Consider the following 19,007-nt stretch of genomic DNA (forward strand, 5'->3'; position numbering starts at 1 on the left):
TTTCCGGGATTTGGGCCATACTGGTATAATTAATTTATGTTGGATTTGTCTCAAGTTTATTTGCGATTGTTCGTCTAAAAAACGTATTGTTGTTGTTTTTTTTGCAGGAAAGTAAAAGATTAGCCCATAACCTTTATTATCGTATACCTGTCTTTGTTTAACGCAAGACTCATACATTCGTTTTGGTACACTTGGAGCAGTTGAAAACTATATTAACCAGGCGCATCCACCAATTTACATTTCGTTCTATACATTTTTAGATATTTTAAAGTATTTTCTGATAAACACAAATGATTCAATTTTTTAAAATTATTGTATTTTTATGTTCTAAATTGTAAAGAAACTTATTTTTTTTTAATTTAAATATGATTCACGAATTTTTTTCACTTTTGAACGTATTCAAATATGATTATTTAAAAATCTTTATTTAAAAACTCGTTTTCTTTTTCAACATAATTATAAATTTGTCCTAAACAATGAATTTAGTTTTAAACTCGAATTTTTTTTTGGTTCACCTTCAACTGAATCATCGTTGATTTGGAATTGGTTTGACGCGACAAATATATAAAACACAGTAGTTTTCTAATCCATATAAAGATTGATTTAACATTCGCATAAAACCGAAATTCATTTTGACGTAGATCGGACGATTTCGGTAACAGAAACGCACCTGCATCTGACTCATCGTTACTTATCAGAACAGGTGTTTCTGTAACTATGGTACCAGGAACGAGTTTTCAACAATCTCCTAATGTATAATACTTACCAAACAAACATATAAAGGTTTCATTACTTTAATGCTGATTAAAATTTAACTAATATTGAAAACAGTTTGAAAATATCAAAACAATATAAGTTTAAAGTTCTCTATGAAAGTCCAATTAAAATGTTGATTAGATTTCACAGATTTTTTTTATCTTTGAAGATTTTAACGATTTTTATTAGTTAAATTTTAGTATTTTTTAAACAATTTTTTTTATTGTCCATTTTATTCACTCTTGTACTAGAATAAAAACATTCAGCAAATGATCAGATGGTTGACAAAATTTGAATTGGAGATCGCCCATTGGTGATTATCCTTTACTTATTGACTATTTTTTGAATCTCAAGGGTAGATCCAGTGACTTATGTCTCTTCAGTCGCCGTGTTGTTAGGCTATTGTCCAGAAGATTGACAGCTGTACGTTTGGATGTCTGTCTAGTCTATTTTGGTATCGGCTACTGTTTTTTGGAATTGATTCCTCTATTGTTTTCATTTGAAGGTCATGAATTCTCCTGTTCGTAATATACCATGATCCTTCTTAGGCTCTTCGACTGGAATTTTTGCATGGTTGCAATATTAGACTCCCCATAGCTGTATTCCATATGTCCAAACATGTTTTAAAATTACTTTATAAATCAGCAATTTATTTTCTTTCAAAATTGGCGAGTCTTCCCGTAACAGCAGTAGAATTTCCTGAACTTAATTTCGAGTTTTTCTCTTTCAGCTTGGATGTGATCATTCCAGGTCAATCTTCTATCTAGATGCATACCCATATATTTAACTTTATTAGCCGCCGGTATATTTTTAAACAATTAATGTTGATTATTTCATCTTACTAATTATGTCAATTATAAATTATGATTGTGTTTCTTCCTATATAATCTAAAGACTTGTTAATTCAAACTGCAGTGCATCTTAACTCGCAATACAAGATGATGAGTATTGAGTGGCAATCATCGTTCCATTCGATGCAGACGACAATCGAATTAATTCCCTCTTGCAAATATTGCACCATGAAGCAAATTATTCGTGTAATTGGATAGAACCAAAGTGCCAAATACCACTGATCCTCAATTAATTGTACTCAGGACGTCTAGTCTAGACACCTCTCGACGTACGCACAACCAAATTCAAATTAGTTTAGATTAAAGTTCGGATGCCATCACTCCACACCTCACCTCGAAAACGCGGTTTAATAATTTCAATTCAAATCTTCTCGAAAATCCAGCTGCATTTTTCAATTAACTTTTCATCTCCGTTTATTAAAGTTTTCCGAGCGTTCGTCGAATTTCCCATACACACATTCCTTAATTAATAAGCGCATGCTTTAGCGAAGTTTCGCTGCAATTTGTTTGCATGCGGAGAGTTTCGTGTAATTAGATAATTAACGCTTTGCAGCGTGTAAAGCACAAAAGATTTGAATGAAGCACTTTTGAAATTCTTTAATTCTAACGTATTTTTTTAATTACTCTAATTAGTCGAAAAATATTTCATTCTATAAACATAAGTTAAAAAATCTATAGTATAACAAGGAAATAAAATGATACACAAATATATTTAATGAACAAAATTAATGTTACAAAGAAGAAAAAAAGTAAAATGTTAAGTACAAAATTTGTTAAATTATTTCATCATTCATTCAAATATTTTTTATATAATTTTCAAATATAATTGATACTATAATTATTTTTAAATGAGGAACAAACTTTTTTCCGAAGTGCAGTCTAATTGGGGTATTTCCGTGCAGAACAAATACAGTAATTATAAAGTTCTGGTAATTACATCGGTTTTCATTAATTAAACTAATTCTAGGTAATTAAAACTATACGGACAATTTTACCGTTTATGTTTTCAACAAAGACTAATTTAAGATTTAATTTTTGAAAAAAAAATGTTAAAAATTAAATAATTCAACGAAGAACCAGAAAGAGAAATGTATTATTAATTACTAGAGAGTAATTCCTTATTCGAAAATAATGAAATTTACTACAAATAAGTAAATTTCTTAATAATTAATTAATTAAAAAAAAACTTGCATCTTGCTAAGAAAATACTAATTTCATAAATCATTCAGTAATATTCTTTAATGGAAATACTACTAAAAATTACTTGAAAATAAATTTAAATTCATGTAACAATTAATATCAAAATAGATGTTGCAGCTATTAAAAAAAGATATAAAAATAATCATCAAAAATTACAAACAAACCAATAAACTTTTAAAATCCACTAATCAGTTTAAATCTTTAAATACTTGCAGGTCTAAGTAGTTGGGTAAAATGTATAACTTATAACAAAGCTAACAATTAAATACAATAAATTTGTTAAAGTAAAATGTATTTTCGAAAGGATATTTTCTTAAGACACAAAAACTTTGAAAGTTGGTTTAACAAACTTTTTGGAGCAGAGCAATTTTTTAATTTTTTAACATTACAATTCAGATTCGGCAATCTGCGGCTCTTTTGATCTACACATATGAATGTGTGTAAATGTTTCTATTAATTGATTGTAAATAATAATATTGTTTATTGTAATTAATAAAAATAAATATAAAATAAAATTAATATTTGTAATTCGTTTCGTTTCTGTATTTTTTTTATATTTTTGCTATGAAACTGCGATTATCATGTTATTAAATTCCTGGATGCTGCAAATATGTGAGATGAAACCTGGAATACATCAATCTCGAAAACGTGTATTAAAAAATGCAAAATGTTAATCTAGAAATAGATGAAAAATCTTGCGTCAAGGAAATTATTAATAACCGAGAAGGTTCAATGACACGATTTCAATGTACGACGACGTTTAGAATGTAGACATGCATTATAAAATCATAGACTCGAGCAGAAAATTTGCATGCTTGAAACTAATTTATTCCATTAAAATCAACGATCGATTCCATACTAATTATTATGCATTTGGGGTACTTGAACTTAGATAAATGTTGCGGTCATCGTGTAAATATCTCGATTGTGTTCGCAGATTCCTTGCAATGAACAACGACACAGAAGATGGAAGTAACACCACTCTCTTCGTGGAAGCCCTTCCAGCGAACGAGAGGAACGAGGGTCTAGCTCGCATCGAGATTGCAACTTTAGCCATCATCTTCATAGTCACCATCCTCGGAAATGGCATCGTTTTGCTGGCCTTGTGGACGCGGAGACGTTACGCAGGTCGGAAGAAACTCTCGAGGATGTACTTCTTCATCCTGCATCTGAGCATAGCCGATCTGATAACGGCGTTCCTGAGTGTTCTTCCGCAGCTTTGCTGGGACGTGACGTTCCGGTTCCAAGGAGGTGAAGTTCTGTGCAAGTTGGTGAAGTTCGGGCAAACTTTAGGACCGTATTTGAGCTCTTACATCTTGATGGCTACGGCTATCGATAGACACCAGGCCATCTGTTATCCTCTGACGTACTGCTCCTGGACTTCGCGTCGATCTAGAGTCATGGTTTGGATCGCTTGGGTCCTCAGTCTGGCCTTCTGCATTCCTCAGGTAAAAATCCAATCAATCCGTGTCAATCGTCTTAATAGTCGACAAATTAATCATCTGCGAGGTTGAAGGATCGTCCTCGATCAATCATCTCGAAGCGATTGAATATTAGATCATATTTAACCCGGCGCATCCACCATTTCACCCTCCGTCACCTAAGAAAATATTGCACGTAAATTTCAACCTATATCACATTCAAAATTCAATTAAATCCTAACACAATCAAAGACTTACAAATTGTAATGCTTGTAATAGCCAGGAAAAGTACTACATTAAATATTGAACGAATTCTAAATGTTTGAATAAAGTTATGTTTTTCCTAACTCACTTTAAATATTGAATGAATTCCAAATTTTAGAACGTAATTGTAAAACGAAATGTATTCTAAATGAAAGCAATTTGAAACAATATTTTCATATTAAAAGAAGTCATTAAAATCAAAACTCGAATACTTTAATGTTTTATTCTTTACATTAATAATATTTATCAAAAAAAATGCTTATAAAGGACACAAAAAGGACAACAATATTGAAACTAAAAATAAGTAATTAAACCAAAAGCAAAATATTTTAAATCAATTTTGTGCTAATACACAAAACTGGTATAGTTTTCTATTAAAGTCTATTAAAATCTAAATAATTTCACTAATTACACAAAGGTAATGCAAAAAAATATAAAATAATGTTAAATTTTGATAGAATTTTGACTAAGATCAATGATTTTATAAATAGAAATTTTTGTAAGAGGCGAAAAAAAATCTTAACATTCTTTATAGGTATACAAGAAGGGTTTTTTTTCTGTGTCGAACACCTTGATAAATTGCTTTATGAACCCAAATCATTTCCCAATATCATCGTAATAAAAAAAGAGACTAAATACATGTTTTTGTTAACAAATTCTAAAATAAATACTCGATTAAAAATAAATTACTTACAATAAATTGTATAACTTCTAAAAAATAAGTCCACATTAAATATTGAAGATATTCTGAATTTTAAATATCAATGATTTATGAATGAGGAAGCTTGTAAAATATTTAAAAAATCTAAAAATAGCGAATGAGTGATGGATGAGCAGGGAAAAAGTCTCCGAGGGTCGAAATTCCTTGAGAAATTGCTTTTCGACTTTAAATAAAAAATGTCTTAGTTAAGAAATAATCTAATATATTCAATAATAACATTGTCTGGAAAATGAATCTTAACCCAAGCATTGTATAAAGATTGATACATGATGCGAATATATTCGTTATAAGCGTTATTCAATGCAAGTGACCATGACGAATATATACGACATAACCACTTAAGAGGTTAACGAAACCAAATACAGTGGAACCTCGTTTAACGAGCACCTTTCTTAACGAGTATTTCGCTTAACGAGCAAAATTATAGTAAGAAAATTGACTTGCTTAACGAGCAACGTTTCGCATAACGAGTGATGATGAGAAAGAATCCCGGATTGTGCGCCTTTAAAACTTGTGTACACATATTATGGAATCCGGAAATTTTGGAACGGATTAAATTCGTTAAACGAGGTTCCACTGTACTTGTAAATTGTCAACTAAAATATATAACCTTACAAAATGATGATATATTTCTTAAATATTATATAAATAAGTTTTAATATTAAGTACGTGAAAGCAAAATCCTTAAACTACGTTTTTTTTTTCTTTACAGTAAAATGATTTATTTCATTTATATAATTTGCTTGACTTTAATACTTTATATTTGAAGACTCAATGTTTTCATTAATTCAATTAAATATGTATGAATGAATGAAATGTAATTAAATGTATAGAAAAAAAAACTCAAATATTTAAATTATTTCCAATGAATGAACTTTATAATACATTTATTTATAATATGACATTAAAGCAATTACATTAATTAACGTTTTTATATATAATTAATCAATATGTGTTACATATGATGAATTTTATGCATATATTCAAATCAAATTATAATTACAGTTACTTTTATTTAAATAAAACGCATTAATTAATGAAAATACTACATAATTCAAATTTCTTCCATCTAATATAAATTAAATAGATTATTTCAAGTCAACAAATTATCAATATTTATAATTTATTATATTATAAATATATATTTTACTGTATAACAACAATCAAAGTAAACTTCAATATTTTACATATTCGCTGTTTACATACAATTTCCAATTAAAACAAAAGTTCAAACGGTTTCCATGTAATCCAACATCATACATATTCATTGCAATATTGTGTACAAAATAAATTTTACAGTAAAACTAAATTTATTTTAAATATTTTTATATAATAACTTTTTTATTTTTCAAGTCATTATAAATCAGCTAAAATGAATGTTTCATTAAAATGTAATTACATTTCAATTATGCATTTAACAATTTGTCAAGTGAAGACACATCAATCTTAGTTACAAATTGAAAGACGGTAATTTACATTTCCGAGTGAAAATTTCCAATTGTCTCGCATCTCGCCTCATTAATGAATGTTTAATTACGAGTTTCATTAATTTCAACTGATCCCCCTATCAATTCAATGAAATGACAGTGAAATTTCTATATCGAACTCGTGACACGTTAATAATTATATAATAAATATTGTATGTCTGAAATGTGAAGTACATGCACAGCATTTTCACGATGCGAAACGTTCGGATTTACTGAATCTAATCTGTTTGACCGACAGGATTTCCAATATTTATGCAGCACGTCCATCACTCACTCACCTTCCGTTACCCATGACCGGTATTTCCAAATCAAAATCATATATCTTCCGATTAGATACACATACATTCAGATATATCCATAGTTTATTTACAGTTGATTACAACTTAATTATACTTTTTTTAGTATTGTTTAAATTTGATCAATATTCTAAAAATACTTTGATTTTTAAGATTTTGTTTGAAAACTTTAAAATATTTTCATTTAATTAAAAAATGCGTTAAATTTCTATTAATATATCAAAAAGAAAGAAAACTTTCAAGTGATTTTTTCAATGATTTAATTTTTTTTATAATTATATGAAAATATATTTATTTGTATATAATTATACTTTTTAAATCATTAAATATCCATCAATATTTCAACAAAAAAACAACAAATTATTACTTATAACATTACTATAAAACTTTTATAAGTAAAAGTGTATCAACTTTGAATTTTAATTATTTTTTTTATTTATTATATTGAATATTTCACAATTCATATATGGATAAAACATTAAGTTTGAAAATAAATTTAAATAATTAAAAAAAATGGTATGTTCTCTTAATTATTCTTTGCAATTTTGAAATCTGTTAATTAATTATATAAATATTTGACTTCATTTGAGAAACTATTATATAGTAGAATGTCATGAGTTTGAAATAGATAAAAAGAAGTAAATAAAATAAAATATTATTACTTTGATGGATCGCAATTTAACTTATCCAAAGTTGGTTAAATAAGGGAAAAGTTTGATCGTGATTTAAGACAAATTGTTTCTCTCAACAAAGAGGAAAGTTTAATGCAATATTCGCTTTCATCAAATGCAAACAATTCAGGTTATTTTACTTAATTCAAGTTTGATCATCTATACCAGTGATTCCCAAAGTGGGCACTGAAGCGATCCTGGGAGGCGGTGATGGCCACAGGTGCGTTTAGGGGCGATGAATAACTGTAAGCATAAAAGCATAAAAGAAACAAGAGAAGATTTAGAAAAATTGATTTCCAGAGGGCGCTGAGTAATATTTTTTCTGGAAAGGGAGGCTGTAGGTCAAATAAGTTTAGGAACCACTGATCTATACGATTTGAATCCAGTTAACGAAATAGTAATAACATTTTTGTTTATTCCATATTTCTAAAAAATGCTTTTCAAGAGTTATTATTTAATAAATATTAAAAACAAAGATATATTGAAAAATCTTATTAAATTTATTGAATAATATATCAATAATACTTTAAAAGACGAAATAGGGTTTTGTGAGTTGTTTTTTCTTGCAAATGAAAGTGAAATTAAGCGAGAACTTTGCAAGAGAAATGGAAAATACCATTTAATAACATTTTTCTGTAATGAATATTACATTCTTTAACTTGTTATTAATTGCAATAATAATGAGATATAAATATACGTCGGGACATTTCCCGGGAAATAGAAATTCTCGAAGAATTTCAATTAAAAACAACTGTACAACTGACATACATTTATGTTACATCTCGCACGCACAGTGTGGTTACAACCGAACAATTCAGTCTGTGTTCAATTAGTAAAGTTCGCAAAGATCGTCAACAATAATTTTGTGGATCCGCTATAATTACGATCGTCGTCGTCGTCATTAAAAGCGGCGTTAAAATCGTTTAATTTTAACAATGGTTTTGAGAGCATGGTGTGATTGTTTGAGTGCGAAGGAAACAATGGATATAAAAAATTGGATTAATTAAGCGACGCCCGTTGCATTGTGTATGTGTGAAATGAAATTACATTGGAAGCCGCGAACGCAAAATACACCCCTTTGACGGATAATAAACTAAGGAATGCCATTAACTAGGGGGAGACGTTGGAAGTCTCACCGTCTCCTCCAAAATTCAACACTGTAAACAGTTTAATCCCAATTGAAGATTCTCCTTCGGGATTAAAACGTGAGTTTCACTCTCACTAGGATTAATAATAATGCTCGCAGTGTTGAATGCGAAATGTATAATTATATAAATTGGCATAATTCCATTTCCGAAACTCGGAGAATACGTTACTTTGCAAAAAAAAATGTTTATCTACAAAAGCTGTCGCGTCTTTTCGAGCGAATGATTGATGAGAGTTTAAAAGTTTGTTCGATCTGTTTTCCTTTCACGATGGATGCCATTTCCGGCAACTTTACTTTTACAATTCAGTTTTCTTTTGAAAAATTGCAATATTGTTGAAGCTTTTTGTATTCATTTCAAAAAATTAAATTGAGTTTATTAATACTCTGTGAAATTAATACACTGAAACATTCGTGACTTATTCAAAAATACAGAGGCGCGCAATCCCGGACTTCTCTTCTCATCGTCACTCGTTAAATGAGTCATTTTTCTTAGTATGCATTTTAGTCGTTATGCGAGGTGTTCGTTTGCGAGGTTTCAATGTATTTGAAAAAGAAAATATACAAAAACCAAATGTAATATTAACTATAAACAATAATTTATACTTTTTGTATCCTAATTTTTTATTACTTTTTATCGAATATAGAAATGTGTTAACATTTTCATATGAATTACAATTTATATCATATTAAAACGAGTAGAAAAAAACGTAGAAATTATATAAAAAATGAGAAAATTCGTCCCAAAAATCAATATTCTGTCTGTTAACTGGCTCAATTTCGTTAATTATTGTGTGTCTCCTCAGGAAAGGATTAATGACGAATATTGAAGTAATAGTAATAAATAATTAGATTTCATTTTCATAAACTAATACATGATTTACTTGATGAGTGTTGTAAGAAGTGTTTCGCAGATTGTTAATTAAATCTCAGGTGTTCAATTATAATACATGAGTTTACGCATGTGTCTATGCAGGTGTTCAATTATAATGCAGTTGTTAACGCAGGTGTTCAATAAAAATACAGGTTTTTACGCAGATGTTCAATTAAAACGCAGATATTTATGCAGGTGCTTATGCAGGTGTTTAATTAAAACGATATTGTCGTATGTGTTCATGTAATATTCCATAAAGGCACAATCAGTATTCATATATAATGCAGTATTCACGCAGATGTTCAATAAAAGTACAGGTTTTCACATAGATTTTTATGCAGGTGTTCAATTAAAAAGCAGATATTTATGCAGGTGTTCATGCAGGTGCTAATGCAGGTGTTCATGCAGGTGCTTATGCAGGTGTTTAATTAAAACGATATTGTCGAATGAGTTCATGTACTATTCCATAAAGACACAATCTTATTAATATCACATTTTATCCCGAAACTTTCCGATCTAAAACACGATTTTTCTTCTATAGTCACCATTATTTATACATAAATAATGTTTAGTCTCTTTTTGTGCGATGAATTTTATTATGTATGTAATTCCTCGATTAGTCCGGTTTCAAGAAGTCCGCGAATATTAGACTTATTTACAAAGATTGTTCATTGAAAGTGGTAATGTATCAGCATTAACATTAAGTAAAATACATGTTATATAATGAATATTTACGGAAACAGATGCATAAACTGTACTCACTCATACAAACGCTGTTGAACTCATGAAAGACCTAATTCCATACTCTATGGTTACACATCTTCGTAACACTCAGCATTCCGGTTATAAGCCAATCTGCATATTTGCTTTTGGTGCTGCACGCGGTTTTAATTACTCGGCTTCACTCCATTAGGAAAATGGAAAATTGGCCTCTGAAGCAGTGCGAACTAGGCGAATTATAATAGGATGAATTTCTTGTTTTTTGCAGATTACCATTTTCTCATATCAACACGTCGAGAACGAGGAGTACGACTGTTGGGCCACGTTCCTTCCTGCATGGGGAGAGAAAGCCTACGTAACGTGGTAAGTTATTAATTGCAATCCGTCCCAACATCCAACAGAACTCTCCTCCTTTTCTTTGCCAGCAATAAATTTTGGATACGCATCATCAATCTTCTTCATCCTGTAGTTACTTTAATTTTTTTCGTCCTTTTTTTCTTGAAGCTTTAAATTATCATTACGTAAGTGAATTAATTTAAAGCCCCGGAGTCAATTGCAGATTTGCGACGTTGCGACATTTTTAGCAATTTTTACAACTTTAAATATAATTTTCTAACTATTAGAAATACAGCAATACCTCGCATAGTGCGGATAATCTATTCTGTACTGTTTGAAACAAAAGACAAATGTTTTAGCTTATTTTTAAAACCGTACTTTAGTGAATCCGCACCGATCGAAGCCACATAAAACAACAAAAAATTTGTATATATTTGTATCTTACAAAATAAAAATTTCCATTAATAAAATCAATATTTACACTACTAAAATATAACACGTCTTTATTGCCGTCATCGAGTATTAAAATTACCAGAAATATCTACATATTTTTTCTACTCTGCACGTGATTCTCTCGTGCTCTCAATTATTATTTATAGACATGTATATTTATAAAAAAAATATATAATAATGTAAAATTATTATTTACACGAAAGGTGCACACCACAGTTTTTATTTGAACACGCATTGCGGATAATTTCAGCAACAAAAAGAGAGAAAAAACAATTAGTTTACATGAAGTAACATATTTTTTTAAATAATTACGTAAGACTTCAATCTATAATCTAAGACTTATTGTTTTTTTGGTGTCCTAAATTAAAACAAGCAGGATTTATTATATCTTTCTACTATAAAAACAATTATTATTCAACATTTTGTAAATGAGAGTAAATATAAAATTATAAAGTGTTTTATAATATAACTTGAAATTTTGGACAGAAATAGTCTCTTTTTGTCCGGTTTCAAACAATCCGGCGGAAACCATTACCCGCACTATATGAAGTTTTGATGTATTCTAAATTTGATGATAGTTATATAAGTCTTTCATGAATGAATTATTATGTGAAAAGGAGAGAAAATTAAAGTGCAAAAAAAAACTAATTAAGCAAAATAAATTCTAAAAAATTTGTACACAAAATTGGTATTTTTCTCTTTATACACTTAAGTCTCTTTTTGGTCGGTTTCAAATAGTCCGACAGAAACAATTACCCGCACTATTTGAGGTATTTATATAATCATAAAGTGTACCTTTTGATAATAGTTTTGTGTTTTTCATAAACGAATGTTTATGTGAAAAAGAGAGAAAATTGATGAAAAATGTGAAATAGAGAGATTGGTCTCTTTTTGTGCGGTTCAATTCTATTTTATTTAGTTCCTCGATTAATCTGGTTTCAAACAGTCCGGGTGAACCGATTATCCGCTTTTTTTGAGGTATTGATGTACTCAAAATGTGTACCATTTCCCAATAGTTATGAGTCTTTCATGAATGAATGTTTACGTGAAAAGGAGAAAAATATTATAAAAAAAAGTGAAATAAAGAAATTGGTCTCTTTTTGTGCGGTTTAATTCTATTTTATTTAGTTCCTCGATTAATCTGTTTTTAAACAGTCCGGCTGAACCGATTATCCGCATTATTTGAGATACTGATGTACTTAAAATGTGTACCATTTCCTAATAGTTATGAGTCTTTCATGAATGAATGTTTACGTGAAAAGGAGAAAAAAAATATAAAAAAAATGTGAAATAATGAGATTGGTCTCTTTTTGTGCGGTTTATGTAAAATCCATATAGATATATGAAAATTGATCCGTTTTTATTATACGATTTAAGCATATAATTTTACCAAAAAGTACCACATTTCATTGAAAATATTGCTGAAATTTAATAATTTTAATGTGTTTTAATAGAAATCCATTTTTTTTAATTTTAACTGTTTAAATAACAATGTGTTAAACCATTAAATTACAACATTAACAAGTGTATTTTATAAAAGGAAACTTCAGTTAATACTTATTATTATATATTGAGTTTTATTTGCAAATGAACAAAAATTGTTCATATTTGTACCAAAAAAAATGTACTATAAAACAACTATAAGTAATACATATATATTTCTTAATAATAATTGAATAAAAATGAACTTACATTGATTTCAATATTAAATTTGGAAACTCTACTAAAATGTAATGATATCAATAATGAAAATATGGATTGATTTCAATTTTGCATTTCTATTTGAAATTGTCATATCAGTAAATGCAATTTGATACAGGAACGTAAACTAAACATGATTAGCTCTGTGTATTGGTATGATAATTAGAATTGAATTTTGCATGTGCAGGTATGGAATTTCCGTGTTCATCATCCCATTAGTCGTCCTGATAGTAACGTACAGCTGCATCTGTCGAGAGATATGGCACAGCGCCGTCGGCGAATTGGGAATGCGACCACGAAATGTGCAGACAGGAAACGGAAAAAGCCAGCAAACCGGAAAACGTGCCCCCCTCATATCTCGAGCGAAAATAAACACGGTGAAACAGACGATCGCCGTAATCGTAATGCACATTGTCTGCTCGACTCCCTTCATATCCGGTCAACTCTGGGCCACCTGGGATCCGGAAGCGGTGAACAGTCCGTTCCTCAATGGTAAGTAAAGAAATTCAACCATAAAATTCAATTTTCTTCCAACATAATGAAACTATCAAATTGCTTCGTCTACAATTAGATTCTGCTAAAAAAAAAATAATGCAGAAAATAGGACAGTTTTAAAAGGTACAGATAAAATCCGGGTGAGTGAATCGATTTAATGGAAAGCCAATTTCCTAGTATAAACAAGCGGTGCTTTTTGGAAAGCCATTAAATTTACATTAAGTTTGTTGCTTTTACGTCAAAAAAAAATCCGTTTCGTGTGTTCATGTGTGTCTTTTTGCCGTTAAATTTCGTTTGCGTGATGTCTGATTTTATATGCACTGTTGGTCCATTATTATCCATTACTTATTGAGGGTGGATTTGTGTGGGTGGATTCCGTGGACAGGGCAAAAAATGATCGTTAACCCGGTTAATTGAGACATATTCCTTTCAGACGTAGAATGGAAGCAAGGAGTATTATTTTCCATCAGACAGTATTTAAATTTAATGCGATACTTCGTTGATTGGATTTTTTTCTGTGATCGGGTGGATTCGCCGGGACAACAAAAAGTATTTTGACATGTCACTTGTACTTTTAATTTAAGATCAATAATATGCGAAGACTATCTTTGTTTGGATACATTCTATCTATTGTTCTAGCATTTTTGAACGTGAAGTACATCCAAATGGACAGAATCATAGCAATGTTTGAATACACGTTGAATTCCCTAAATATCTACATCATATATGCATCATTTAGATAAATTATATCTATTATAGTTTATACGAAAATCGCTAAAATGTCAAGACACTACTTTTTCGAGCATTATTTTTCAATATTTCATCAATTATGATCAGCCAAAAGAACAAAACCACAGCAATGTTTAAATACACGTTGAATTCCCGAAATATCTGCCTTGTATATGCATTCTTTGGATACATGCTATCTATTATAATTTATAAAAAAATCGCTAAAATGTTAAGACACTACTTTTTCGAGCATTCTTTTTCAATATTTCATTTTTGAACTTGAATTACATCCAAATGGACAAAACCACAGCAATGTTTGAATACACATTGAATTCCCCAAATATCTACATTATATATGCATCATTTAGATACATTATATCTATTATAGTTTTTAAGAAAATCGCTAAAGTGTGAAAACACTACTTTTTCGAGCGTTAATTTTTCAATACTTCGTTTTTGAACTTGAATTACATTCAAATGGACAAAACCGCACCAATGTTTGAATACACATTGAATTCCCCAAATATCTACATTATATATGCATAATTTAGATACATTATATCTATTATAGTTTATAAGAAAATCGCTAAAATGTGAAGACACTACTTTTTCGAGCATTAATTTTTCAATACTTAATTTTTGAACGCAAATTACATCCAAATGAACAAAACCGCAACAATGTTTGAATACACGTTGACTTCCCCAAATATATACCTTGCAAATGCATCATTTGGATACATTCTATCTATTATAGTTTATAAGAAAATCGCTAAAATGTGAAGACACTACATATTTTTTCAATACTTCATTTTTGAACGCAAATTACATCCAAATGAACAAAACCGCAACAATGTTTGAATACACGTTGACTTCCCCAAATATATACCTTGCAAATGCATCATTTAGATACATTCTATTTATTACATTTTATAAGAAAATCGCTAAAATGTGAAGACACTACATAATTTTTCAATACTTCATTTTTAAACGCAAATTACATCCAAATGAACAAAACATAGCAATGTTTGAATACACGTTTGCATTAATTCTATCCATTTTCGAGCGCTAATTTTTCATTACTTCGACCTTCAACCGCAGCAATATTCAAGATTCAAATTAAACATATTAAAATAATATAAAATAATATATAATAATATAAAAAAATATATGTGGAAATATAAAAGTAAATAGACTTATTTGATCCTTTTTAATTACTCTAAAGCGATTTAGTATCCTATCAAATTTTAACGCTCTTCGCGTAGAATTTAATGAGCTGTAAACTAGATTTACATCGCGAATTAAAAACGGGAGCCGCACGTAAAAGAGATTTATTTTTATTTATTTTTAATTGCTATTTTCTTTTACATAATTTATGTAAAGTTTCAGATAATTCATTAAAATATGGTTTAATTTTAGCCTGAATTGCAATAAGTTGATGAAAATGGTTTTATTTTACATGATTTATTGCGTTAAATGCAAAAAAATACTAACTAAAAATATTAAATTTAGTATTACCGTGTAATTTGTACTTTTATCTTGTTTAAACTACAAAAATTATTAAACAGACATTGAAATTGAACACACAGAGATTGATTGATTGTGTGAACTTTCATAATTGTAATTTTTTTTTTCAATAAAAATCTTGAAATTATTTATGTTGAAATAAATTAAAAATTTCATAAAAAAAAATGCTTCTAAAAGCAAGCAAGTGGCCAATAAAAAAAAACGTATATTTATCCAATTAAATTTTAATGGTAGAACGGCTGCAGCACGCGATTAAACGGCGAAATTAAGGTTCAAGTGAAATTTATTTTGAGAATTAGGCAAAATTAAATAAGGGCGGACAGAAATTGGGCGTTCGATAACTCCTTAGAAGTAAACCGTAAAATTATAATAGTAATAATAATGAAAAGAAGCTGTTTCCGTATGCACTTCCGCTCAACGAGCTCACTTAATTTGAATACTTTTACAATAAATTAGAGAATATCTCGGTGCTCGTAGAGCTCCAAGTGATTTACTGCTTACAATGTTAAAGGAAACTCTCGTATGTTTTTACAATACACAACGATTTCGTTTCACAAATAAAACCTAGTATAAATAATGTTTATTTTATTCATTGAAGTTCTTCAATTCATGAAATTCGTTTCGAAATAGTAGAAAATTTGTCATTATTATAGTATAATACGAGAAGTATTTTTAATTTATTATGGTTTTTATATTTATAGTTTCAACATGAATTTGAACCATCTAAATATACACAAGAGTATAGAGAATGATAGAGTATTATAACTATATATATAATTGTGATTTATATGGTTTTCTTGTAATTAATTGTCGGAATAGAAATTATTACATTTCATGTATGTATCAAAAACTATTTGCAAAGTTTTCAAAAATTATGAAAAAATCAAATGAATATGTGTATTAAAACTGAAAGCATAGATATTAAATTACTATTAAACTGATTTTTGAAAGAAACTGTTGAATTTGATAAAAAAATAAATATTAGCAAATTTTTCGACAATTGTAAAAAAATGTTTGTACGTTAAAAACTAAGACCACAAATAATACAATTCTTGTAAAATAAATATAGTTGTATTAATGGTTTTCTTGTAATTAACTGAAAAATTTAATATTAAAACTTAGAGCTAAAAAAATAATTAACTGTAAAATTTTAAACATTTTTTTTTATATTTTAGCATTATTAATGCAGTAACTATATTTTTTGATTTACTCGAAAACTACGAAATATTTATTTGAATATATTTTTTTAAATTCATACTGAGAGTATGGATTATAAAATGATTTTTCAATGAAAATTTAAATATGTAAATTTTATACAATTTCTCTAATTTTGTAGAAATTTCTTAAAAAATATGAGTTTTATATTAATAAATTAAAAAAAACTAAACAAATATAAAAATAATTGTAATTAAATGTTTTTATCCTGATTAAATTGATACTTATGAATTTTCTCAATATTTTCTCTTAAAAATATTGATGAAAAACTGTCTTACATTTTAGCGTATTTCTTGAAAACCACGAAAGTTTTGTATAAAAATGAATGTTCTAATTAAACCTAAGACCATTCAGAATTAAATGCTTGTTTATTGAAAATAGTACTACATGTGGTTTTCTTGTAATGAATTGGAAAAAATTAACCAAAAAAAATCGAAAATTCAATATATGTGTTAAATGTAAGCTAAAACTATTAATATTGAAGTTGTTACACAATCTCATTATTTTTAACATTTTTTTTTTGTCTAAAATAAGAGATAAACTGAAGTATATATTTTTTTCTCAATTTTTATTTTAGAGCTGAAATTTTCAAACTAGCAAGTATAATAACTTCACTCAGAAACTTGTAATATTATCTCAGTTTCGTTATATAATAAAGTTTCATAATGGTTTTATTAAAGTAGACTAGACTATTTACGTTTAAAATTATTACCTAAATGTTTCATATAGCAAAAGGTACAGGCAGCTCCCTAACATTATGATCTAGTTTCGCGCAGTCGAGGACTTTTATTGTTTCAGTTTATAGTCTGCTTCTGTTTATTGCAGTTACATATTCAAATCTGAAGTATCTCGTTCATAAAAAAAATAACTAGAAATATAAAAAATGAGACATTGAGATTAAGGTCTTTGATGCGTGTAATTTTCACTTTTTGTCTTTTCATTTGCATTCAATTCATGTATTTTCTTTTACTGTGATATCTCTATGTAATACGAGTCGATGCGTGTCTATGATCGTAACACGATCTACTTATCGTCTACGAATGGCAAAACCATCGTCAACTGAACGCAACGGGAGAAAACAATTTATTTGAATTCCTTAATACCGTCAAGGCCATCATACTCGGATCGATTACTCACCTCTTCCGATGGAAAAAGGGAAAGGAAAAGCGAGTGAGTGAAATGTTATTCACAGCGTTGGGATTTACATTGTCGGCTTTTCTCTCCATCATCTTTTTTTGTATATAAGTTTCCTTTTCCATCAGATTTCCGCCCACCCTTCTCACTGCAGTTTGTCAGATGGTTGGCACGTGTTTCCCTATACGAACTGGAAATGATTAAAGAGTGACTTGAGGGAAAAGTATTATTTTCTATTGCATCACATTGAAATAACGAAAAATACATAAAAATTGAATATTTAAATGAATACAAATAGAAGTAAAAAAAAACAAATAATTCTACTGAAATATATAAAACAGTTGACGTTTTTGTCAGCGTTGTTGCGGACAAATAAATAAAACACAAATATGGGTCAAAATGACCCGATCATTAAATATTCAAAAAAATAAAACAAATTATTAATTTTTACAACAAACACAGATTAATTCTTCATATTTAGTGAATTTAACATAATTTGGGCAATTTTTTTTTCTCGCTCTTGTTAGGACAAAAAAGAAAATTTCATTCTTTTCTATGTAGGAATCAGTTTATAGGTTGTGTTTCAACAGGAAATTTAATCAGGCACTATATTTGCAATCAGAATTCTGAGATTTCTGGGAATCTTTTGGTTGCACATTCATATATCATGCATATTCCACTTTGAAATCCAAATATTGATGATATTTCAAGAAAGTTTTTGTTTGACCCGAAATAGACTCTACAACAAAATACAAATATTGTATGTATATTTGGGTTTTACATTTGAATCAGAAATTACAAAAAAATAGTTGATCTTTTAAGTTTTTGTAAAATTTGAAAATAAATAAATTTTGTTATGTAAAATACTTCTAGTTTATGTACATTTTTCAATTCTTGCAGACTGCAACATGTAAGATTCTACAACAATAAAATATGAAACTATTAAATAAATCATGATATTAACAATGAACTATCTGAAGATATTTAAATTACTTTTTTTTATTTATTGGTAATC

At 28.5% G+C, this 19,007-nt stretch overlaps 1 protein-coding gene across 2 annotated transcripts in view; it reads left to right on the plus strand.

Moving 5' to 3' along the window:
• The first annotated feature begins 3,747 nt into the window (after window positions 1–3,747).
• The window catches only part of LOC108557261 (vasopressin V1a receptor-like), a 29,768-nt gene continuing 14,508 nt past the window's right edge, over window positions 3,748–19,007 (plus strand). For both annotated transcript variants that reach the window (XM_017913702.1, XM_017913703.1), the window contains exons 1-3: window positions 3,748–4,255; window positions 10,674–10,768; window positions 13,083–13,387. In XM_017913702.1, the coding sequence (XP_017769191.1) occupies window positions 3,755–4,255; window positions 10,674–10,768; window positions 13,083–13,387 (901 nt within the window). In that variant the 5' untranslated portion in view covers window positions 3,748–3,754. The remainder of the gene's footprint in view (window positions 4,256–10,673; window positions 10,769–13,082; window positions 13,388–19,007) is intronic.

The sequence above is a fragment of the Nicrophorus vespilloides genome, unplaced genomic scaffold (assembly GCF_001412225.1).
Source record: "Nicrophorus vespilloides isolate i.1.1-1 unplaced genomic scaffold, Nicve_v1.0, whole genome shotgun sequence".
NCBI classification, from domain to species: Eukaryota; Metazoa; Arthropoda; class Insecta; order Coleoptera; family Silphidae; genus Nicrophorus; species Nicrophorus vespilloides.